This window comes from Rutilus rutilus (assembly GCF_951802725.1).
Source record: "Rutilus rutilus genome assembly, chromosome: 21".
In the NCBI taxonomy this organism is placed as follows: domain Eukaryota; kingdom Metazoa; phylum Chordata; class Actinopteri; order Cypriniformes; family Leuciscidae; genus Rutilus; species Rutilus rutilus.
In genome coordinates this window covers 10,777,860-10,804,392 of record NC_140226.1, presented here as the reverse complement: position 1 = coordinate 10,804,392, position 26,533 = coordinate 10,777,860, and the positions used below count along the sequence as shown (strand labels likewise).

Below are 26,533 nucleotides of genomic sequence, written 5' to 3'. Positions count from 1 at the left end.
TTTTCATAACTCTAAGCTCAGGGGTGAACCAAGGAGAGGAATGGGTAGATGGGACAGTTCTAGTTATTAATGGAGCAAGATCATCCAAAAGATTACAAATAGACTCATCATAGGTTGAAACTATCTCATCAGGACTCAGGAGGTTGAGTGAAGAAAGAAGAGCAGAAACGGCAATAGTAGCAGAGAAATTGTCAACAGTTATAGATCTCAGGTTACGGTAAGATGTAGTAGTTTTAGTTTTTGGTTTTACAAGAGGAAGTGAGAAGTCAAAGACAATTGGTTTATGATCAGAGATGCCCAAATCATGTCCCTGAGCATGCACATTGTCAATACCAAGAGTACAAAGCAAATCGAGAGTATGACAGTGAGAATGTGTGGAAAAATCAATATGCTGAGATACTTCAAAACAGACCAAGTCTTTTGCAGAAGTACAATCAGAATCAACATGTGTGTTAAAGTCACCTAGCATCATGATTCTATCATGCTGGGCACAGGCGAGAGTGAGAAATTCAGTCAATTCAGTGACAAGGTTTGTATTATATCTAGGGGGTCTATAAATCAACAAAATCAGAAGCGGAGTGATAGACATTTAAAACTAGAAACATCAAGAACGTCGTATTTAGTCACTTTATAATTGTTCTTAAGGATCGCAGCCAGGCCACCACCTCTGCCATGAAGTCGAGGTTTTGCCAGATAACTACATCCAGGAGGGGTTAAAAGGTTCAGTTCAATGAAATCATCAGGCATTTGCCAGGTTTCAGTCAGAAATAGTAAATCCAGGTTTCTCTCAGTTGTAATTTCATTCAGTAGTGTACCCTTGCCAGTCAAGGAACGAGTGTTCAAAAGAGCGCAATTGTGTCGATGGGGAACATGCGTTGACAAGTAGACCGCATCTCTGGTTAGGGGTATGAGGGTCCTGGCGCGATGAAGAGTCACATCGTTACTAAGGTAACCATTTCGATCTCTGTGACCAGATCAAAGATATTGATAGAGAGGAGTTGCAATCATAAAACCAGCGACGTTTAGCAGACTGATGGATATAACATGCATGACATGCAATTCCGAGGGTAGATCACCAATCAGATGTAGAGGTTTCCAGTCGGGAGGGACGATTTAGGTTATACAGTTGCAATGAGGTATAATGAAAATCCATACCGTCAATGAGAAGCAAAACAAGCCCAAAAAAGACTAGGGCCAGTGGTCTCAATGCCGGAGAGTTATTAATAGCAATCTCCTTGCACAATTTAAGACACACTCACAGAAAGCAGTATGGCCACCCTAAACAACACCACGTTAGCAAAACCCAGCTGACGTTAGGTGTGATCCACAAAACCAAACAAAACAGTAAAGTAAGGCCACAGCACTCCATGTTAGCCAGGCCCGTATAGGCAGAACCACAAAGAAACACTACTCAATGAACAAGAGGAAACTTACCCACTGAGAGTGCAGAGTGGTAAAGCCAAGACAGTGGGCAGAGGGCTCGCGGGGATTTCACAAAGTGAGACACTGAACAGAAGTTTGCAAAAATTGTCCAAGGAATGTCAGGGGGACTTCAGAAGATGTGATGCTTCAGTCCCAGTATCACATAGCAGTTCAAGATGCTTCACTCAAACATCCTTCAAATAAAACAGTACTTCAAATAAATATTTTAGATCAAAGAGGTTCGGATGACAAAAAAGTTTGGGAATCCCCACATTAGACTCTTACACCTGCCGATGCCTTTTACACACTAAAAATGTAAAAAGTTTTTAATTAAAGAGGGTTGAAATTAAGTTTAATTGCTGCCTTAATTTTTTTAAGAAATATCAAAGTGGTGCAAAAGTTACAACAAAAGTAAAAACAATTACTAAAGAAGATAATCAAATTTAAGCTCATTACTCATAGGCAGGGGCGGCGTTTGGCGGGGGCAAAAACTACCAAGTACTGTACAACAACTCCCCCTGCCCCCATATATTTCTACTGGAAGCATAGGCTATAGAATTATTATTGCATGTTCAGAACTTTAATAAAAGCCAAGTTCCATCCGAACTGAACTAGGACCAATTATCTGCACAATATGACTGAAGCCGGTTTATTTAATTTTGCGTGAGTGGTGAGCTGCTCCTATTGTGATGTCAAAGATAAAATGTGTGACCCATTTGCATTCTATCGAGAATTTCCTACTTTAAAAGCCTATGGAGAAAGTCTAAAATGACATAAAACAGCCACATAAACTAAAAAGACCGATGAAAAGAGAAGAAAACAAATTGCATCAAAATAAATTAGAAAGCATTTTAAACTACTCATGACCACTCTTACTGGAATTTATTAAGTTTTATTCTGACAGTGGTACATTTTGAATAACTTATTGTATAATTTATAATGGATCTGTTAAGGAAATAGATTTATTAAGAACGGTGACATGTTGTAGCTAAAGTTTCTAAAAGTGTAGGCGGCTATTTTTCATAACCAAACAAAAGGAAAAAAATTGTACTAAACATGGTAATGATGAGACAAAAATGGTTTTACCTGCAATTAAAGCCTTATAGTTCTTGTAACAAAAAATGTTTGTTACGATGTTACTTTTTCATAAGGGCAAGTCAAGAGCTTTAAAGTCTGGACGTTCTTTACTTATTGGCCAAACAATCAGTTTTCCTCATGTGTTCTGTTTTAATAATAGCTGATATTAGGAAAAACCTGGCCTTCAGATTTTCCAAGAGATGACATAGCAGAAATTATGATTAACTGTTAAGGAGTAGGAAATAAACAATTTAATATATAAAAAATATATATTAATATAAGAAAATGTCAAGTTAGATTGACTTCCCATGGCACTTTGAAGTAGAATATTCTGTCAAACTGATAAGGTTCCAGGTGCTTAATGGGATGGTTCGGAGTAAAATCAACCTAGGGTCCTTTGCACCATGACCTCGAGCCAAACACCCCCCCAGAAGCCTTTTTTCCCTTGGTCGAACATTCTTAAAGTTAGAGCTTATTTAGAGATATCAACCGGATGGCTAAGTGCAGGCGCTAATGGATCCTATGACGTATCTCGTAAATTACCCCACTAATAATGCCCAGAATGGTACCAAACCTATACAGTAGTACAAATAGGTTCTATACTCATAAAACGAGGCATTGTAAAGTTTGTAAGTACATCAGGAGTTTATTTAAATAACACTTGCCTGATGGCTAATGCCACTGCTAACCTGGACGTCGACGTCACTTCAGTGATTTGGGAAAAGCACGTAAAAGTCCTGGCAGAAAGCGATGCATAAGGATGTAGTGTAACTGTAAGTGTTAACAACTTAGTGTTAACTAATAATTGTTGCAAACTGGTACTACCAACAAAAAATTAGTGCATTCCTGGAACTGGGCGTAGTTACACTACATCCTTATGCGTCGCTTTCTGCCAGGACTTTTACGTGCTTTTCCCAAATCACTGAAGTGACGTCGACGTCCGGGTTAGCAGTAGCATGAGCCGTCAGGCAAGTGTTATCTAAATAAACTCCTGATGTACTTACAAACTAATAATTAATTTACGAGATACATCATAGGATCCATTTGCGCCTGCACTAAGCCATTCGGCTGATATCTCTAAATAAGCTCTAACTTTAATAATGTTCGACCAAGGGAAAAAGGCTTCTGTGGCGGTGTTTGGCTCGAGGTCATGGTGCAAAGGACCCTAGGTTGATTTTACTCTGAATCATCCCTTTAAATATTACAAAATACATCATATGTCCTATGTAAACAAGTAACTAGTAGTTAACTAGGCTATTACTTTATTGCAGTTATGTTATTAACCAACTTTGTATGTGGATATGTAAGATACCACAGAAGATACCACAATCAATAAATAAGCCTAAATCAATCTCACGACAGAGCATGCCCTGGGTCCCCGCTAAAACAGTTCCAGCAACCAAATGTTCAACCCTTTTTCATAGGGATAAGAAGTTCAAGTGAGGAAAATATGACAAAAAAGTTTTAAAAAATTATTTATTTCATGCAATCTCAGACGGGCCTATTATTAGCCAGAATAGCATATAACAATCTTTCCTAAAATGAGAACTTCAGCTTACCTGGGAAAAATTAATGCATGCAGTGTGACTTTTAAATCCATATTTACACATGCCCATCAATGCAACGCCTACCTGAAAAAAACACCCAGCAAGCTATGCTCTTGACAAAAAGAGAGTTTGAGTTGAGTAGAGAAATCTGATAAGACCTCTTGTGTGATTGATCCACATCCAATTCAACTAATCTAGAACCCAAAGATCCATTACGGCCATTCTGTTAATAGCTGATCCCTCCATCTCCAGACATCGAAGATGGACTGCTGTGGTGCTGTTAATGATCCAACTAAAAGACTGGATTTTAGGCACAGTCTTTCATCATTTATATGTATTCAGGGTCCAAAATGTATGTTTGTACCACCACACCTGCAAATGACCAGTAAATTTAGAAAAGAATATCTAATATAGAATAACAAATATTTCTTAATGGCCAATTTGTACTCTCATTTGGTGCTCGGTGAGTGTCAATCGTGGTCCCTGTATGCATCAATGTGTTCAAACAAACAAAATACACACTGGGATTGTGAGAAGGGCCTGTATACACAACTGCTTCAATAAATAAAAGCATCCACATGAAATAATGATTTGAGCTGAAATTGAAGATTTACTTTGAGCTTCTGCTACAAAGAAATAGAGTTACAAAAGAGAAAAGACTTTCCTATATGGACTAGTTCACTAACACATTCATCTAAAATGTAACATGTCTTTCTCTATTTCAAGTTTCTTCTAACCCAGCTCTTTGTCTCTTATCAGATCGTTGTTCTTTGTTTCAGTGATGTGTTCTGTGTTTTTTTTGTTTGTTTTTTTGCTGAGCTTCTGGGCATCTATCAAAGTTTCATGCTCATCCTTAAAAAATGAATACTGAAGTACTCAGATGCAGAAAAGTTAGTTCATGCATTCATGACCTCGAGACTAGATTACTGTAATGCTTTATTAGCTGGTTGTCCTGCATCCTCAATAAACAAGCTACAGTTAGTCCAAAATGCCGCCGCTAGAGTTCTTACTAGATCAAGAAAATATGATCATATAACACCGATTTTATCATCACTGCATTGGTTACCTATAAAGTTCCGTATTAATTACAAGGTATTGCTACTGACTTATAAAGCCCTAAACGGCTTAGCTCCAGTCTATTTAACGGATCTTCTATCGCACTATAATCCATCGCGCACTTTAAGATCACTAAATGCGAGGCTTTTGGTCATACCTATATCCAGATCCACCAAAGGAGGGAGAGCATTTTCACATTTAGCTCCAAAACTCTGGAATAGCCTTCCTGATAGTGTTCGTTGCTCAGACTCCCTCTCTCAGTTTAAAACTAGATTAAAGTCGCATCTCTTCAGCCAGGCATTCATAGAATATTTTTAATCTTACAGTTCAAATTACAAGCCGGCCTCTAGTTAATAAACGCCAGAGGAGAACTGGCCCCCGACTGAGCCTGGGTTCTCCCAAGGTTTTTTTTTCTCCATTGGGTCACCTGATGGAGTTTTAGGACACCATTAGGTCACTTGATGGAGTTTTTCGGTTCCTTGCCACTGTTGCCTTTGGCTTGCTCAGTTGGGGATATTCTGGGGATATTTAATTTGATTTTATCAATCAATAAATTCCACTAGAAACAAACCTTGTTGTATTATTTTAATTTAATACTGTGAAGCTGCTTTGATACAATCTGTATTGTGAAAAGCGCTATACAAATATACTTGACTTGACTTGACTTGACTCAGCCCAATTTTACCACTGTTCATACTGTTTTGAGTCGCAAGATGGCACGAATTATCTGGTGTGAAAAGAGAGAGACCGCAATATGATACAGTAATGTTCAAAGGTTCGGGTCAGTAATAACATTTTTATACATGTAGCAAATTAGCTCTAAAGAAATATTAATAATCAATCATAACTTGTTGTAATTGATTATGAATATTTGGATCAGTTAATAGAATTAACTTAATGTAGTAAAATTAGCCTAATATTACAATCAATCCACCTGTTCGTCCGGTGAACACTCTGTGTTAATTGTTTATTAATTCTAAGAAATGTTCATTTCCGTGGGAGGGAAATGTCTTTCTTACTGTACAGTACTACTAAGAGCCTGTAGTCAAAATCTAAATCGTAAAATAAACTTTGTTGCAAGTAGAGAATCAGAACAAAATACGTATTGTGCACAAGTTTTATTAACTAAATCACAAACATAACTAATCTAAACACACATACATATGCATAGGTAAAATGGTGAGTGACAGAATGAAACCGGAAGCAGGAAATGGAACTATGGAAAATATCCATTTAACTATGAAAAGAACCATCAGCTTATCATTTTCAGAGCACCTCATTTCATTTAATTTGCATTGAAACATTTCGTGAAGTTCCTGAAGAAGGATTTTGATGGTCCAATGAGTCTCAATCGATAAGAATTGGTGATGAACTTGCGTGGTTGATTTGACTCTGTTCCCATGGCTGGAGTGCCGATTTTGGCTTGACAGCCCTGGGCCGGAGAGGACAAGCAGAGCAAACAGGAGAAGAGAGGAAGTCGGAAGAGTTGATGGTTGGAGTTGCGATGGACTTCTTCTGCATTGAATGAAGACATTGTGCCACACTCCTGGGGCCCTATCTTGCACCCAGCGCAATTGACTTTGTACACCGACGCATGTATCATTCCTATTTTGCACCCGCGTACAGCAGACTTTTCCCTCCACAGACGCACGTCGGTAAACTAGGAAATACACTTGCGCTCCCCGGGGCGGTTCAGCGCAAAGAGGAGGCGTGTTCCGCCGCAAACGTTCCCTGGTGCTATTTTGCAGGTTTAGAAAACAATTCCGCCACTGACCAGGAAAAACCTAGTTTAAAGTCAGTGGCGCGTTGCGCATGTTATTCATATGCTATTTTAAGGGCGCATGCTTGGCCATAATCAATGTAGCGTGTGCACAACGCGCATACACTTTGATTCTCTCATCTACACAGAAGCAGCAGTTTTCATTTTTGCAAATCATACATTATTACAATAGATAGATAGATAGATAGACAATTTATTATAAAAGCATACATCTAGCTTACACATTTACCCAAATTATCATACGCCTGTTTAACCGAAGTTAACTTGGGTGGGTTTCTCCCATCCCCAATGTAACTTCTCTCTCTTTTACGGCCGCGACGAGAACGTCGGTCTCCTCGGCTGTGAACCGCTCCTGACGTGCGCCTGGCAAATCCGCCGTTACAATAGCAATCCGCCATGGAAAAAGCGCGTATGCTCTTAAAGGGAATGTGAGATGTCGCTCTGATTGGTTTATTTCACGTTACGCCCAAACCACACCTATGAATAATGAAGCTACTTCAGACCAACCCATTTTAGATTTGCGTCGGGCACAAGAGTCATTTATCCCACCGTTATAATAGCAACAGCGCCCAAGACCCGCCCACAAAGTTACTTGCGTTTCGCGCTTGATACTTGCGTTTCAGATCGTTAAAATAGGGCCCTTTTGATCCTTTGTCTTTGATTCTGTTCTGGTTGAGAGAGTCCTCTCTCTCCTGAATGAGCACATGGCTGGTTGTGGGTCAAGGCCTGCTGCCCTGGGGCCTAGTGTGGCCATGCAGGACAGCCATGCGGACGTACCGAGAAGGCCAAAAGCGGGAAGGGCTTGTGTAGAGGCCATTTAAAGTCTGAAAAAGGTCCCACCTCTCAGGGTTGGCTCGACCAATAGAAAGAAAGGGGGAATTCCAAGGATTTATGGCTCTGTCTCAAGTGTGGTTAGACATAGGCCTTACTGTTTGTGTCCATTTATACTCAGATAGATATAACAAACACACTGCATTCTATGATAAGGTGATGTACACTAAAGTGTGAGTCATTAAATGAGGATTAATTAGATAGGAGACACGATACAGGTGGGACATTGACCGTTGGTTCTATCATAAAATACATAGTATCAAAGACATAATAGCATCAAAAGACACTACACAAGACAGTAAATCATTCACGCAGTGTGCATGTTCATTTACAGGTCAGTTCGTCCATAAATTAATGCAGGAAAGTCTGTTTTAAGGGCTGTGGGTCTTTCCTATGGCCTCTGCTTTTTCCACGTGACCACATTTTTAACAGCAATAAAACCAACTTATCTGATCGTAGTCATGATAACCAAGACCCTTCTTGCCCTTGATGGGGGGGATGGGACCATAGATCCCAGAGTGAGTTTTAAAGATTATTTGTTAAATATAACAAATAATTGTGTCTGATTTGTCTCAGTCGTTACATACATTTAGTAGTATAATACAATATAATACAATACAATAAATGAATTAATAAAGAATGTAATACTTTTATTCAGCAAGGATGTACTTTTATCAAAAGTGACAGTAAAAGAATCCTTGGTTTCCACAAAAATATACCGTTTTCAACATTGATAATAATAAGAAATGTTTCTTGAGCAGACAAATCATCATATTAGAATTATTTTTGTAGCACAGGCCACACAATTATAGCACAAGTATAAAACGTCTGTTACAATCTCTGAAAACAACCACAAGTAGTGCAGTTCACCACTTAAACAGACATGTGACTGACAAAGTACATTAATGTTCCATATCCATAAAGGACACACAAAATGCAAACCTTAACAAGAAATGTTTTCAGACAAACTTTTTTTTTTATTTGCCAAAAATAGTAGACAACAGGAATGTAACACCTCTTGTTTTACATTAAGTCAGTTTTGTTAATATAGTCCAATATCACTAACCACAATCCAACATCCATCCGTTTTGGTTGAGCACCTGAAAATGCTGCTTCATTTTCCTGCCATCAACTAACTCACTCGACTAGCTGAGGAAATGGCATAGAAGCCATTTCTATGGTTGGTTGGTAGCATGAAGAATCATTTTCACACATGTATCGGCACCTCTGAGTCCAGACCTTAAATTCATTAAAAGTCTTTGGGATGTGCTGGAGGAGACTTTACAGAGTGCTGGACTCTTGCATTCTCAATACTAGATCTTGACCAAAAATGTATGCACCTCTTGAAGGAACAAATTAATAAGTAGCTGGATTCTGCCTCGACACTGAATCAGTATAACTAATGCGTTCAGATTTGAAAACTGCATGCACACTCCAAATCTGAGGAACTCACAAAGCACTGAACCTCGCACAGCAGTGACAACCAATTTGGATGTGCCAAGAAACTGCAGTCTAAACAGAAAAAAAATATTTCACGTGTAGGCTACGAAAGTTGAATAATCATTTTAATCCTTATTAACAAATGTAATTTGGAAACGTGTCAATATGTATACACATTGCTATTTAAGATTGGGAGAGGGAGTGAGGGGGGCTCTGTCTCACACATTTTCATAACTGCATTGCACACGTGCTATAGTGGTACATTTATTCGTCGCACAAACCGATTTCTTCATAGCACGTGCAATATATCACACTATACAGCCCTGGAAGGATCATGTGACACTGAAGACTGGAGTAATGATGCTGAAAATCATACATTTTATGAAACTCCTCAATGCTGCAATTCACCAATCAGAATCAAGTATATAAATCGGTAATTCACCGCTGGCAAAATGGGCTATCAATTAGACCTGGCTGCCTATGCAGTGGAAAGGTGAAAAAAATGTAATAGGTGCTACCTGACTAGTGAAAACAAAAAAAGGTTGTTGTCTTCCCTTTTGACAAATAGTAGGAAAACTTCAACAGCCATAATGCACTGGGCATCGGACATACATAGCAAGATGGAGGGGGAAAACATTAACTGTTCAGTCAGTTCCGCCCAACTCCCTGAAGCAAAACGCCGTCATGTACAGGTAAGAAAGCTTATACCATTTGTACCATAATGCTATTTAAAGAGTAGACATAGGACGATACAATTTCAGTGATAAACCTACCCTTACAATAACTGTTCTGTTAATAACCCTATGTCGATCCGACTGTCCGTGGGTGGAGATAGAAAAATGTATAATCTATAGTTTTCACGAAAGCCCTGGAGCAGTCAAAAGACTTTTGCTCACAAATAAATGTACATTTCTCTGCCCAGGTAACACGGAGAACGAGTAAACATTGTTCATTTACACCGACATTGGAACAATACAAAGCGGGTTGAAAATCAACTAAGTTACAATTTAAGGCACTCTTACCTTGAGTTGTACCAGGTGCACATCCACGTGTCTATTGATGCTGTCTTGCTGCACAGAGTGTGTGAGATCTCTGACTCTCTCTGTCGTGGTCCTTAGCCAGGTCTCTATCTCCGGCAGGTGGAGAACCACCTTCCAGTCGGCCCCTGTGTGGAGAGGAGGAGGTTTTTGGTACCTGCGGTAGGGATCTTGTTTCTGGGTCGGCCCATCCCCGCTAACGCTGGGCCCACACAGGTCCGGATCATCGTGTTTATCGAGGCCGGGGTCCAAGGTGGGAGTTACAGAGGTTATCATAGGAGAGGAAGCCTCACTGGCCATTGGTGATACTGCAACGTTCATGGTGAAACACAGCGTGATCCTGAGGACGGGGCCTTTTGGTTTAGCTGTTCAGAGAGAAGAGAAGATGAGATCAAAAATACAAGTAGTAAGAGCGCAAAACAGCCATAAATATTAAAAGAGCTGCCAGATTTTGTTAAATATGGAAAGCCAGAGGTAATTTGGGATGCAAATTTAATGGTGGTCAATGTCATGGATGACAGCATGTAAATTGGCTCTCATACACATGGCAAAGCATTTGAAAAGAATTTAAAAGACAGGGATTTCTCATCTTGGGGAATTATTTTCCATTTTGAAGGAAAAAAAGCATTGCTACATGGATAAAACGCTAATCACAGACAAAGTACACTGCAAAGTTGGTTCAGGGAACATTTTAAACCCTTTAGAATTCATACTTGAGCTGGCGGACCTATATTCTGACATCCTCTAGTTCTCACTGCAGAGATCATTTTATTAGACAAATGATTAGTCATCAATAATATCATCTATTTTACCAGAAGAGAAAAAGTGACTACATGTTAGCTGATATACATTAAAAGTTGCATCTGTCGTTTAGACTACACTAGCATATAGATGACCACAAAGCAAAACTAAGTCACAAAACTCTAAAATATTGATGTCATTGGGAATTGAAATTCATGTAACAAAAATCCTTTAAGATGCTTTCAAGCACCATCACAATCTGTTTAATCCCGGATCAACTATTTTATATCACGTACACTGAGGATTATGTGCATATTGCCATGTCTACACTAAAGGCTATTTTCATGATAACATGATAAAATACAATGACAAACAATAATCAAACTATGAACAGTGTTTTTGATATTTGACCATATAAAGGTGATCAATACAAAGTCTTTTTAGTGTTGTTATCATTAACTGAAACTAGTACAAATCATTTTCGATAATGCAAATAAAGCTGAAATTAAATGCAATATAAATATTAAATGGAAAAACTTAAACATAACTTATTTTATTTCAGTTAGTTGCCAAGGCAACATTTCTCATTTTTGGTACTAAAATGACTAAAACTGGAATGAAAGTAAATTAAAAGTAAATTAAAGCTAAACTTATAAAGCTAAATTAGTAAATTAAAACTAAAACTAAAATGAAAAATGAAAATGAAAACCTAATTCAAAATATGAATAAATGTTATTTTATTATAAAAAAAAATTAAAAATAATAATAGGCTACTAAAACACTAAACCAATTAAAAGCATCTATTAAAGAACTTTGTTAATAACCTTTGCCTAGGACAACTACAAACATATGTAGATATTTAGAATTGGACTGAACTGCTTTATTATTAAACTTTATGAAACTTTGATTAGGTATTATTATTATTATATTATCATCTCAGTTGTATTTAGAATTTAGCAGATCTTTATTAAGACTGATCAAGACTGATTAAGTCATCAGCTGTATGCCAAACATTTTACAATAATAAACCACTTTAAACTAAAACTAATTGTTCCTGTAACTCAAAGTCGTTTGACTCCCAGAGAATATGTGAACTAATAGAATGCAATGGATAAAAATCTTAAATATGTAAATGTAAAATAAGGATATCCTTTTAATTATTGGAATAACCCAACAAAGTTGTTATTATTATTTTTTTTTTTTTGCTTTTTTTTGCTTTTATTTCACTTTTAACCATGACTATAACAGACAGAATATGTGGGTACCACAAATAGCTAATGAAACATGGCCACTTTATGACCATGAATAATGCACAATGAGGTCATACACAGCGTCATTATATCAATAGCTGAGGTCATTTCCACCCTAAACAAAGAAATCTGTGATGGAAATGAAAATGAAGATGATGCTGAACCGGAACAATCGACAGTCATTATGAGGCCGTCTCACCGGCATTAACCAGAATTGAATATCTAGGCCACTGCAACAGGGAGATCAACGATTGGAAATCAATATCTTGAACGATCCAGTCTGTACGTCTGTTTAATATGCTGCTTCAGCACAGAGCGATTCCCTCCCACAAACAGCATCACAGCAGTCAGATGAATTATTCAGCTAATATGACTTCCTGGCATTTACAGCTCATCTGCATGTACTATTTGTTAAAACACAGATGAAGCCATTCAGACTAATTCATGAGATGACATTCAACATGAAAGGGCAGATAGAATCATTTCAGATGTTTGCTAACACAGGAGTTACAACACACATCTGCATCAGGGGAACATACAAACAAGTGTTCACACAGGATTATAAAGGGCCTTACAGTTGATTAGCATATCACATGCATGCATAATATATTCAAAACATGACATACACGTTCTAAATCATATCAAAAACTGATCCCATTCCACTATCAAGATCTCAATATATTTTCAAGTTGGCTAGTTAACATTTTTACATAAGACTAGAAACACATATTGATTTGGAAGTATAAAGAGATGTTGATGACATCAATGTTCACCACATTAAAAGGTAATCCATGATGATACATAAAAAAATGTCCTACTTTAATGTACACCAAAAAAAATCTGGAGAATGGCAGAATCTGTGTTATACATTATACCTTTATTGTGTATTTCAGGAGTTTTTTTAAGGGTGACATGATGTCAGATGTAGTCATGAACTTTACATGATTATGGTTTATTTCCAATCTGTTAAGGATATAAGGAGAGAGAATGTGAAAATAATATAGATTTAGTTATTTTTCCCCTTTCCCCCCTTTATTTCTTCATATAAAGAAATAAAGAAACATCAAGAGCAAAATAAAGCAATGCAAAAGCGCACAGATAAAACCATCAGTTGATGTTATTTGAAATAAAATGATCTTGATCCACATGTGTCAATCTCTCTGCTTTATTTTCACACTGCAAAAGCGTCATTGCAAATAAACAATAAACAGCAGATGTAATAATTGAAGGCAAAGTGCTGCTGTCCAAGAGCCAAAAGCTTTACTTAATTATACCAGGCACTCAATAAACCAGCCATTAGTTCTGCTGACTTCACAAAATCCCCTGAAACGAGCAAGCAGCCTCTGTTAGAACTCAAAATGGGTCAATCTCCTGCTTCTTAGTAAATAGTTTCACACCACAATTTGACTCATAAGAAATTATAATGAAGTACACAAATGCAGCTGCATCTGAGAAAAATGGTCACGCTTTACATTACAGTGAACATTTAAGAGCTGGGTAGCACTAATGAACTATATACACTTTGTGTAATTATGATAAATTGTAACATTGCTCATAATTATATATCATTTTTGTAAATTGATTGCTATTTCAATTCTATAGGCCTAATTTAAATTGTCACCACTGGTTGATGGATATTACTGAAATAGTTGCCCTGAAAAAAAACCCATCTCTGACAGCACTTGAAAGTGTTTAGGAAAACTGTTTGAAAACAAACAATATTTTTGCAAATTATGAAGGAATCAGTATTCATTTTAATAATTCTAACATAAAAATGGACAAAATAATTTATATTAAAAACGTGAAAATAAACAGACAACTGCTCATTGAATTCATTTTTTAAAACATAATAAAAACAATAAAATAGTAATACATCCTTTTTAAACAAAACAAAAAAAAGCATTTGGCAGTTTGCTTTTCTTTGGTTTTTATGCTTTTCTTCATCCATTTGTCAATAGAGTTTAAAAAAAAATGCTATTGGACAGGTCACCTGTGGGGTCAACCAATCAGCTCTTGACTCAATTTTATGAGCCACATCATCTCCCAATTGCCACTCAAGTAGATATAGATATACACTCACCTAAAGGATTATTAGGAACACTATACTAATACTGTGTTTGACCCCCTTTCGCCTTCAGAACTGCCTTAATTCTACGTGGCATTGATTCAACAAGGTGCTGAAAGCATTCTTTAGAAATGTTGGTCCATATTGATAGGATAGCATCTTGCAGTTGATGGAGATTTGTGGGATGCACATCCAGGGCACGAAGCTCCCGTTCCACCACATCCCAAAGATGCTCTATTGGGTTGAGATCTGGTGACTGTGGGGGCCATTTTAGTACAGTGAACTCATTGTCATGTTCAAGAAACCAATTTGAAATGATTCGAGCTTTGTGACATGGTGCATTATCCTGCTGGAAGTAGCCATCAGAGGATGGGTACATGGTGGTCATAAAGGGATGGACATGGTCAGAAACAATGCTCAGGTAGGCCGTGGCATTTAAACGATGCCCAATTGGCACTAAGGGGCCTAAAGTGTGCCAAGAAAACATCCCCCACACCATTACACCACCACCACCAGCCTGCACAGTGGTAACAAGGCATGATGGATCCATGTTCTCATTCTGTTTACGCCAAATTCTGACTCTACCATCTGAATGTCTCAACAGAAATCGAGACTCATCAGACCAGGCAACATTTTTCCAGTCTTCAACTGTCCAATTTTGGTGAGCTCGTGCAAATTGTAGCCTGGGGTCTTCTGCTGTTGTAGCCCATCCGCCTCAAGGTTGTGCGTGTTGTGGCTTCACAAATGCTTTGCTGCATACCACGGTTGTAACGAGTGGTTATTTCAGTCAAAGTTGCTCTTCTATCAGCTTGAATCAGTCGGCCCATTCTCCTCTGACCTCTAGCATCAACAAGGCATTTTCGCCCACAGGACTGCCGCATACTGGATGTTTTTCCCTTTTCACACCATTCTTTGTAAACCCTAGAAATGGTTGTGCGTGAAAATCCCAGTAACTGAGCAGATTGTGAAATACTCAGACCGGCACGTCTGGCACCAACAACCATGTCACGCTCAAAATTGCTTAATAATAATAAGTTTTATTTATATAGCGCCTTTCCAGAGCTCAAGGACACTTTACAATAAACAAACAACAATAAAGGCAGTTGACAAAGACAGCAGACAGGACAACAGTAGGCAGTTGAGTACAGTAAGTGAAAAATTGGGTAGATGGGGCGGCAACCAGCAGAATACAAACAGATATAACTGAGAAAAAAAAAAAAAAAAAAAAATATTGGAAAATTAAGAATTATAACATTCAGAAAATAGGTGAGTTTTGAGCATGGATTTGAATTCAGAGATAGTGTTAACAGAACAGAGTGATCGGGGGAGAGAGTTCCACATTTTGGGCGCAACAACACTGAATGATCTGCCCCCCATTGAAGCAAGGCGATGCCGAGGGACGACGAGAAGGCTAGAATCAGCGGATCGTAAAGAGCGAGTCGGGGTGTAGGGGAGAAGCAGGTTACAGAGATAGGGGGGCGCCAGGCCGTGCAGAGACTTAAAAGTGAGAAGGAGAATTTTGAATTTGATACGGTAAGCCACAGGAAGCCAGTGAAGATCATGCAGAATTGGGGAAATATGTGCAGAACGCTTGGTGTGGGTGAGTAGTCTGGCAGCAGAGTTTTGAATGTATTGTAATTTGGAAATGGAGCTAGCTGATAGGCCAATGAAAAGTGCATTGCAGTAATCAAGACGTGAGGTGACAAATGCATGGATGACAGTTTCAGCATCTGAGATACTGATAAAGGGACGGAGCTGAGCGATACGACGTAGATGAAAGAATGCCAATTTAGTGATAGAATTAATGTGAGAGTGGAAAGATAGAGAGGAATCAAAAATTACACCAAGATTTTTAATAGTACTAGATGGTTTGATAAGAGAGCCAGCGATCTCACAGGTGAAGTTGGTGGGAATTTTATTATTGAGTGACGGAGGTCCAGTGAAAATAATCTCAGTTTTGTCCATGTTAAGTTTTAAATCTTCTAAAAAGTTCTAAAGTCTTAAATCACCTTTCTTTCCCATTCTGACATTCAGTTTGGAGTTCAGGAGATTGTCTTGACCAGGACCACACCCCTAAATGCATTGAAGCAACTGCCATGTGATTGGTTTATTAGATAATTGCATTAATGAGAAATTGAACAGGTGTTCCTAATAATCCTTTAGGTGAGTGTAAAACATTAATTAAATAAACAGTTTTACATTTGTCTGTTAATTGTCCATTTCAAAAAGTGATTCATTTATTTCCATTTTTATGTCTGAATTTAAATTGATTACTGAATTATTAAATTGATAACTGATTCCTTAATTTTATTTTATATATAAGTGTCACTCCTAGACCTCCATAAACATTGTCATAAAAACATAGGCCTAATCTGGCTTTTTTCTTAAATTAATAGCTGTGAGCTCTCTGGTAAACATTAAATACATTGTTTACCATTTATAATAGTGTATATTTAACACAAAATACTTACTCCCTGTAAGACTGAAAAAACTGGAAGAGAGGGCAACTCTCTGTGAGAACAAAGGAAATTAACATTTGAACTCACTCTTGTGCACCATTCGCAAGTCTCACATCAGAATGATCCTAATCTACATCTCTTTCCCACTTCCCCCATTCCTTCTCTCTCATGCTGAGATCACCAAAATTCACCCAAGAATCTATATGGTTTAATGTGAATAATTATCATACAGTATTACACATGTTTGGTATCATTTGAAATGTCTCAGTGCGACTGGTACAAAGGTATTGTTCCCAAAGAAGTAAACCAAAAGGTAATAAGGTATTTAAGAGTTTGGAGATAACTCGCACACAGAGGAGGGTGTGTCTTCCAAGCAAATGGCCTCCTGCTCCCAAAAGATGTAAACTCTGAATGCAAATTCCCATTGTTATCAAATGTTTCCATGTGAAAGAAGTATCTGTCTATAGAAAGAAATGCAACAAGACACTCGATTTGTAGCTCAAATTAGCCCGTGATGCAGAGAGTGGCCAAGACTCTCACTCAGCATAATTTATTTTATAATGTCAGGTTTGCATCTTCTCTCTTTATTCCAGAGCATTTGATGTTTTGTATTTTTTATCTTTGAACTGATTATGAAATTGCCCTGATACATTTACCTGACATAATAAATTGTTACATTTAATTTTATTCTGACTGACTGACTGAAGTAGATTAAAAGGATTCGTATGTTACCACAAGTTTTGTGTCAAATAAGTGACGACTAATACCGTTTAGGGCAGCAAACGTGCTGCTTGACCAACCTAAATCTGGGTGTGTCTTACCTCTGTTTTAATTTAATGTTACTTTAGATAAGTGTACGTGGGAAATCACGGCATGGCCAATCCAAAGCTATTATAAGAGAAGTAAAGTTGGTTGACTTATCTGTAGTAGCGGCCATACCTCTACTGAAAACGTTAACGTTGAGTTAAATTCCAGTGTATGCAATTCCATGGGGGCTATACCAAAGTATCTTTGATTGTGTAAACGTAAATGTGACCAATCTCAGGTATATTAGCAATTACCTCTGTCTGGTGACCAAAACTGATGAGCTTGTGAATGTGAGACCTGCGTTAAACAGAAGACGTGAGGACCTCTGAGCGACAGTTTCCTAATCTGGAACGGGAAAGACAGTAACGCGCAGAGACCTTCACACGTCTTAACGGAAACCCACATTTGGACCGATAAACAGGCTTAGAAAATATATTTACATTATGATATTATTATACTGTAAGTTTAAACTACATTCACACAAAATGTTCCAGCAATAACTCACCAAAAATCAGATTGTGACTACATAATTTATTCTCAGCAGTCTTTATGCAGAGCGCAAGTTCTGTATTTAGCATCAGAATGAGGTTCAGGGTCAGAACTCTCTCTGTGAACATGCTGAGATGGCATCTCTCTGTATATTTCATGCTGGTTTGGATAAACGAGTGAACTAGAATCAATAGAGACGTGTAGAGCAGTACTGGGAGTGAATGATGGTCGTGTGGGTGAGTTCAGTCTCTGCAGAGTGCTGCTGTAATCCCTTAACACCCACATTAAACCCTCTAACTGCATTTAAAACCTATTTCCAGTCAGGCTGTGATTCACTATGACTGGCATCGTTTGAGTTATAGTATGGCCGTTTCCATATGACACCCCATCTACAATGAGAGAGAGAAACGCAACACAACTACCCGTATGAGATTAAATTGAGAGCAAAAAGACTTTTGCTTAAAAGAACAATTCACCCAAAAATCAAAATGTCATTCCAAACCAAAATTAACTGCTTTTTTTCCAGCTTCAAAAATGTTAAGTAAAGTCAAAAATGTTGGTTGACAGACAGCAGAGTGTAGACTGGACACATGACTGTTACATACGTGTGATATGCATAATGTTAAAAAGAGTTAAGAGCAATAATCCACGGAAAATAACTCAATGTGGTACTCGCACGCACAGAAAGCCGCCTCTTGGACAGCGTGCAATCCCGAATTCAGTTCTCTTCCACAGCTTATTTGGCAAAATACAAACAAAATTGTCAAAATGCCCGCCTGCTTTGTGATTATTCACGTAAACAGTTGGATATGCCTTAAAGGTGCTCTAAGCGATGTCACACGTTTTTAGGCCAAAACATTTTTTGTCACATACAGCAAACATCTCCTCACTTTCCGCTAACTGCCTGTACCCTGAACACACTGTAAAAAAACGCAATCTCTGTAGACAGCCCAGGCTCCTAAAACGGCAAGAAAAAGAAACTGGCCCAGCCTGGACCATGAAACATAACAAACAGTGTTCCAGCCAATAACCGATTGGGGGGTTGGGGGGTTAGAGCGCGTGCACATGAAGGAGGGTGTGGGGAGTGGAGGAGAGAGAAGCGTGAAGAGGGAAGTTAGCTAGAGGAGAGATGTCCTAGACAATGACAACGACTAACGTTAAAAATTTATATTCTTGAGAATTTTGATATGGCCGACACACGACCAAAGAGACGACGTTCTGATAAACAAATAACAAAGAAGAGGGAAAAGGAGAAGGAACGTGCGAAGTCCCGAATTTACATCGGAAAAGCGTTCAAAAGGTGGGTACATCCAGTTTGGTTTTTCTAAATGGTTCATGACTGTTTCAGGAAGCACGGAAGGGAGGGGGAGGGGACGGGATGAGGAGGAGGGAGGGTCAAGCTAGCCTCCGTTTTGTTTGACAATACTTTGAACGTCAACAAGAAGTGACTTCACCCAACATCGCTTAGAGCACCTTTAAGTGAAAATAAACAGTTGAGAAAGAAAACACATGTGTAACAGTATATTGAATCTGTGCATTCGCTCTTAAAGTGACAGTAGCCTGATAAACCTGCTGTGTCTGTGTTGTTAATGTTATTGATACAACTAAAGACAAAGAAAATACTCACTGCTGTTAACTGAATAACTTTTATAGCTTTAATAAGAATCTGTGTTTATTTAATTCATACAGTGAAAACTCTTCCTTTAAGTCGCCTGATTGTCTGAACAATGTCTCAAACTGTGCTCCAATTTGCCAAGACACTGAATTCAAAGATCTCAATGTGAAATAAAGCATGTTTCATAAAACTCTTCCAAGACCAAATTATCTGAGTTACTAACTAGGCTTGCAGTAGTCGGAGTTACAGGGTGTTTGGCCGTACACGATTACTTTACTTGCCCATCATGGCACAGCCCCTACTGCCGTTTTGCGATTTTATATAAAAAAGCATTTAGTTAAATTGGTAAGCGGACACTACAATATAAACTGAAAGCGTCTGCCCTGCTCCATACAACACGAGCTGCTTTTTTTCCGGTCCTCCAAGACAGGTTTCATTACATCTGTGACGTTAACCAATAGGAGCACAGAAGCTCTTCTGTACACAGCTTTCAAGCATTGCGAAACGAAAGAGAGATGATGATATTGGTGATGCTAGGTTGAATTATGCAATGGAGGAAAGGTTTGTGGAGCTATGGCAATAATACTCCTGCCTTTATGATGTTTACTTGAGGGACTACCATGACAGAGTGAAAAAAGATAAATGCTGGCAAACGATAGTGGAGGTGCTTCAGCAACCCGGCGAATACTGGAATTAGCATTTAGCAAAGACACCACTTCAGTAGTCATTTGTTTATGCTCTTGTTTCTGGAAGTCAGTCGCTAGTTCTGCCTTCTCTATAACATCACACACGTTGTTTAAGACAACAAGCGATGATTGGACAGGAAGCAACGTGTAGTTTGACATGTTTCTTGTCCATGACAGGAATTTAGGAGTCAGAATCGCATGATCTAATACAGTGACTATCATAACAGACAAAAATACTGTGTAGTCTGAACCCGGCATAACGTGACGAGAGTAAGAAAAAATGACTGGCATGGTGGAGGATTTGGTGCACAACAGATCCTGAGTGTCATTGACAATTATATTATCTTGTAAAACGTGCGGTCAGTACCGCCGTCCCTATACACAAGAGTAGCCGAAGCTAAATGTTTCTTTGTAATTATTTGTAACCCTGGACCACAAAACCAGTCACATGGGTCAATTTTTTTAATTTGAGATGTATACATCATCTGAAAGCTGAATAAATAAGCTTCCCATTGATGTATGGTTTGTTAGGATATGACAATATTTGGTCAAGATACAACTATTTGATTGTTTTGATTATTTGAACTATTTTGATTATTATCTGTTAGCCTGACGTCGTCATACTCAGATTCTAGTCAGAATATGAGTCTGATACTGCTCCATTGAGCTTTGATTATGGGGCGTGTTTCAACCGAATCAGGAAGGAAAATCCCTCTGCACTCAATTGGATAGACCTACAACCAATCAGAGCAACGGAGTAAGTTTTCATTCATGTTTCCGATCGACAAATGCCTTGATCGCGGTCCTCTGTTCCTCTTTTAAAATGAATGCGCTGTCGATATCTTCTATAACAGACGCGATGGCGGAATCTACACATGATGTTTCATAAACAAAGTTCGGCAGGAGCACGTTCACATAATCAATCCAATCAACTTGTCATCAAACACCATGTCTCCCTATCAGCATGAGAGGAAACATATATTCACTCTGTCAACTCACCTAACATTCCTTGACAGTTTTCAGCATCCCTCCACTCACTCTCGGCCTGTTCTTCCACAGCCAGGAATACGGTGGGAGTACTTTGGGTTCGGGCCGAATACCGATCCCGGAGCCTCTCCTCAGACAGCACGTCAAATATGCATTTATTCTATCTGACTTATTTGTAAGTGTGAACTCGTGAAATCTCAATTCTCAAGCGGCTGTCTTTGTTGTTAACGAATTCAACCCAAGCGCTCGTTGGTGACGTAGATGATTACGTTGCTCATCTGTCCATCATCGTATAAAGCCCGCCCTGACAATTTGATTGGTCCGAACAATTTTTGTTCGGGCATAATAGCTCCTCAACGGAGCGAGTCCAGACCGAACTTCCCGAACAAAAAATTTTGTGGGCGGGGCTAGGTTCGGCTGGCATCCAGGCTAATTATCTGTAATTTGAGGGCGCAAAAAATCGGAACATCAGAACATTGAGAAAATCGCCTTTAAAGTTGTCCATTTATGTTCTCGATTGTGCTGCATTCACTCACAAAAATAAATGTTTTATATATTTACGGTAGGAAGTTACAAAATATCTTCATGGAACATGATATTTACATAATATCCTAATGATTTTTGGCATAAAAGAAAAATCGATAATTTTGACCCATACAATGTATTGTTGGCTATTGCCACAAATATACCCGTGCGACTTGTGACTGGTTTTGTGATCCAGGGTCACATTTGTGAAATTTACAAGCAATTTCTTGTAAAGTGATGCGTTTATTTTCTTCCAAGGAATTTTGAGAGAAAAATCTGAGACAAAGTTACTTAAAGTCGACATGAAATCAAAATTGACCCTATTTACTTTGTTAGCGTATATTACTAATCTTGTGGTGAACAATTAATCCGTGCAAGTTAATACAAATAGTTTGCCGTGGTAATCTTTAATCAAAATCTGAAAAGTTACTTCCGGTCTGGAATGGCGTTCCTGCTCTGATGTTGTTAGTTTGACGGCTTGGGTTGAAAACGCTTAACCACTCCCCTCTAACCGTTAGTCTGCTATGAGCAGAGATGGAGAGGAGGAGTGCTAAAGTAAAACCCCGCCCTCTGTTCAATATTCCGTTTCACTTGGAAATACGTCACAACCATAGACAGTAAAAGAAATGGACACATTGGAACTCAATTGAGACAAGTGAAGCCCATTTTTAGCGATTTCTTAGCACTTCCTTTCCTGACGCGCAGACTCAAACCGAGCAAAGCGTTACACGGACCACGTGAGCAACCCGTCTGTCTTCTAGTAGCTGTGCCAAGAGAAATCTGAATCATTCCCTTCCGAATCTTGCAGAGACGGAGAGAGTGAGTAGGAGCTGTCCATGAGCTTGGAGCAGGAGCAACTTTTGCTAGGTATTCTGATTAATTATATTGTCATTTTGCCTCCACGTCCCCCCGATTGCCCGCGAGCTTCTCCTCCCGTCCATACGGTAATCTCTCTACTGTGCGACAGAGAGTCGCGTGGTTATGACGCAATTGTTAGCCTACTTTTACAAAAACTGCATCTACGGGGCCATAACATAAGCTACAAGGTAATGGAGCATTTTATACATTGTCGTGTTTCTTTAGAAATAAATAATGGACAAATGGAGTCTTTAAACGCCTCAGATGTAAAGTTATTCGCTGTCAAAGTGACGCCAAAATGAATGGGAGTCAATGGGATGCTAACTGCAGGTGAAGTTCTGCTACAAGATGGCGGCACGCGGCCGACTTCAACTTCCGGTCGACTTCCTTCCCCCCTGGTCACAACACTGGAGAAAAGTCGTTTGCAACTTCCGGTTCACGGGGACTTTAAAACAAAACTGGAAACTCATCTCAGTCTCGTGAGCTCTGTAAGAGCAAACTCCAAACAATAACATTTCCTCTGGTCCCATTAGGAATCAACAACGTGATCTATATTGTGCGCTTGCAGAGCAGACAGCTTTGATGATTATAATGTGAGCAATCTAGTTCTGCTGTCTCACTCTGCAATGTCAAAGAGAAGAAAGTCCTCTGTAAATGTATACAGTTGAACATCTGCTTGTATAAATACAGTGTAAAGCTTTAATCCAGACAGCAGGACCGTGACAGCATTCTTCTCCCTGGGGCTCTGTCCCAAATCCTCTGAATTATTAATTGTATCCATAAGCAGATAGGCTATGTGGCAGAAATTTGCCTCCCTTCTTAAATATTCCTCACACCTTCAAGAAATAATGGAGGCTTGTTTCCACCACAAAAAAAAAAAAAAAAAGGTAATTGCAACTTTTATTCTCAGAATTGTGATATAAACTTCCAAATCTCAGTGGTGAGAGAAAAAACAGAATTGCAAGAAAACTCATAATTGCGAGTTTATATCTCTCAATTCTGAGAAAAAAAGTCAGAATTTTGAGATAAAAAAAAATCACAATTATCTTTTAAAATGTTTTATTCCGAGGCAGAACAAACTTCTATAAGAAATAGAGTAAACTAAAGTGGAATAAAAAAGACACCAGAAAACGGTTTATACAAGAGGATTCAATTCTGATAGGATTAAACAAGCTTCTTACATGCAATAAAGAAGTAATACTCTGTCAAGCTTACATCATTTTAAAACTTCAAATCTAAAGTGGTTGTCTTACATTCGATTATGAAGAACCTTTATTATCCCTTTTCAGGAGTAAATCTCCTGCTCCAAAGGCATTTTTATGCAAATCAGAATATATCAGAATATTAAAAAGAAACACTTTTTTTTTAACTTTCTGAAGAAAGTGTTATGCGCTGACCAGCTAACCACCATGATGCTAGGCTGTTCTAGGATGGCCAGACACAAAAGAGCCTATGCAGTAGCGAACAAAACTGTAGGACGAATGGTAGAGAAGTAAATGCTGCCAGCTCATGGTTCATTACCCTTCACACACCTGCAGCAGTGTCCCTGGCAGAACATCTCCCTATCCATCTACTCTCCTCCCTTCTGTTCTCATCTGGATGAAAACCTGCCCGTCTCCTCTGACCTTGACCTACACCAGAAGCTGAGGTCAGGCGTGAGAGTGTATGCTCAGATTTGATGCTTTTAGCAATAGATTTAGTATTAATATATAGCAGGTAAAGAAGTCTAGAACTCAGAGAAGACACCATTACACTAAAAAATCTGTGGATTTAAAATGGAACTCCACTTAAATGTGGCCTATGCTGCTTCCTTTAAAACACATTATGCCTTATAGAGCGACAGATAGAGGGATAGTCCGACAGATAGAACTATAGAGCGACAGATAGAACGGTAGAGCGACAGATAAAGGGATAGAGCGACAAATAGAGGGATAGAGCAACAAATAGAGGGATAGAGCGACAGATAGAGGGATAGTTCGACAGATAGAGTGATAGAGCGACAGATAGAACTATAGAGCGACAGATAGAGGGATAGTTCGACAAATAGAGGGATAGAGCAACAGATAGAACTATAGAGCGACAGATAGAGGGATAGTTCGACAGATAGAGGGATAGAGCGACAGATAGAGGGATAGTTCGATAAATAGAGGGATAGAGCGACAGATAGAATGATAGAGTGACAGACAGAAGATAGAACGACAGATAGAGCAATAGAGCGACAGATGAACGACAGATGAACGACAGATTGAGCGACAGATAGAACGACAGATAGAGCGACAGATAGAAGATAGAACGACAGATAGAGCAATAGAGCAACAGATAGGGCGACAGATAGAAGATAGAACGACAGATAGAGCAATAGAGCAACAGATAGAGCGACATAGAGCGTTAGAGCGACAGATAGAATGATAGAGCGACAGATAGTGACAGATAGAACGATAGAGCGACAGATAGTGACAGATAGAGCGTTAGAGCGACAGATAGACAGATAGAGCGACAGATAGAACGACAGCGACCGATAGAGCGACAGATAGCGCGACAGATAGAACGAAAGAGCGACAGATAGAGCGATAGAGTGACAGATAGAAGACAGAACGACATATAGAGAGCGACAGAAGACATATCTAGACAGTAAGACAGATCGAACGACAGATAAATAGATAGGACAGACAGACAGACAGACAGACAGACAGACAGACAGACAGACAGATAGACAGATAGATAGATAGATAGATAGATAGATAGATAGATAGATAGATAGATAGATAGATAGATAGATAGATAGATAGATAGATAGATAGATAGGACAGACAGATAGACAGACAGATAGACAGACAAATAGACAAATAGACAGATAGATAGATAGATAGATAGATAGATAGATAGATAGATAGATAGATAGATAGATAGATAGATAGATAAATTAGAACCACATTGTACAAGTTCAATATTTGCACAAACATAATCACAGCTTTACACATCCAATGAAACAATGAGCTAAATGACACACCATGTCAAATCAGAGACGACCTGTGAAGTATCAGATGAACTTCAATAATTCATGACCTCACAAACTGCAACATCCGCCATTTTGGAGACAGGATAGAGGAATTTCTCTTTTATTATTCATGGTTTCTTTTTTCAGCCACTGTTTTACAGCGTATATGTACATGTAGGCCTAATGCTTTACAAATAAAAAAATAATAATTGTAAAGTAATTTATTCAATTTCTACTGTCCATATTATTTCATAAATAATCTTATTCTGTATGAAATCAAATATAAAATAGTATAACAAATTGATCAAAACTAAACTATAAAATATAACACATAAATCAAATATATTAGTTCTGTATTTTACATAATGAACTGGCAAACAACACATAAGACTATAAAGGTGAGTTGAGAGTTTGAATATTTTAAATAACAGTTTAGTATTATGCATCAAAAAGACTTGACTCTTGATAACATGATAGCATCTTAGATAACGGAGGAAATCACAGTCAAGACACTTTCTGTCCATTTTCTGAAAGGAGCCGAGAGCAATATCCTGTGTGAGTCAGCAGAAACACTATTTTTGAGGGTCACAGATTTATAAGGCTAATATTTCAATAGACTTTTTATTTTCACCCTAGAATATAAATGTCCTTGTTTATCATGTAATTCTGTGCAGAAAAACTGGCAAAAGTAGATTACAGCGTCAGTCTCACTCTCAGTGGTGTAACTTTGTTTTAAAAAGTGGGTGGGACAGGTGTGAATGTGTGTGTTGGGGTCATTTCACCCTTACATCTACTATAATACAAAATATTATTAGTCCTGAGACTCTTCACGTGAATAAATATAGATCCACTGTTAATGTTGG

General features: G+C 38.4%; 1 protein-coding gene across 1 annotated transcript in view; it reads right to left on the bottom strand.

The window, feature by feature from the left end:
- The window catches only part of akap6 (A kinase (PRKA) anchor protein 6), a 164,656-nt gene that overhangs the window by 133,344 nt on the left and 4,779 nt on the right, over window positions 1–26,533 (bottom strand). The window contains exon 2 of the mRNA XM_084394075.1: window positions 10,176–10,555. Within this exon, the coding sequence (XP_084250201.1) occupies window positions 10,176–10,511 (336 nt within the window). The 5' untranslated portion in view covers window positions 10,512–10,555. The remainder of the gene's footprint in view (window positions 1–10,175; window positions 10,556–26,533) is intronic.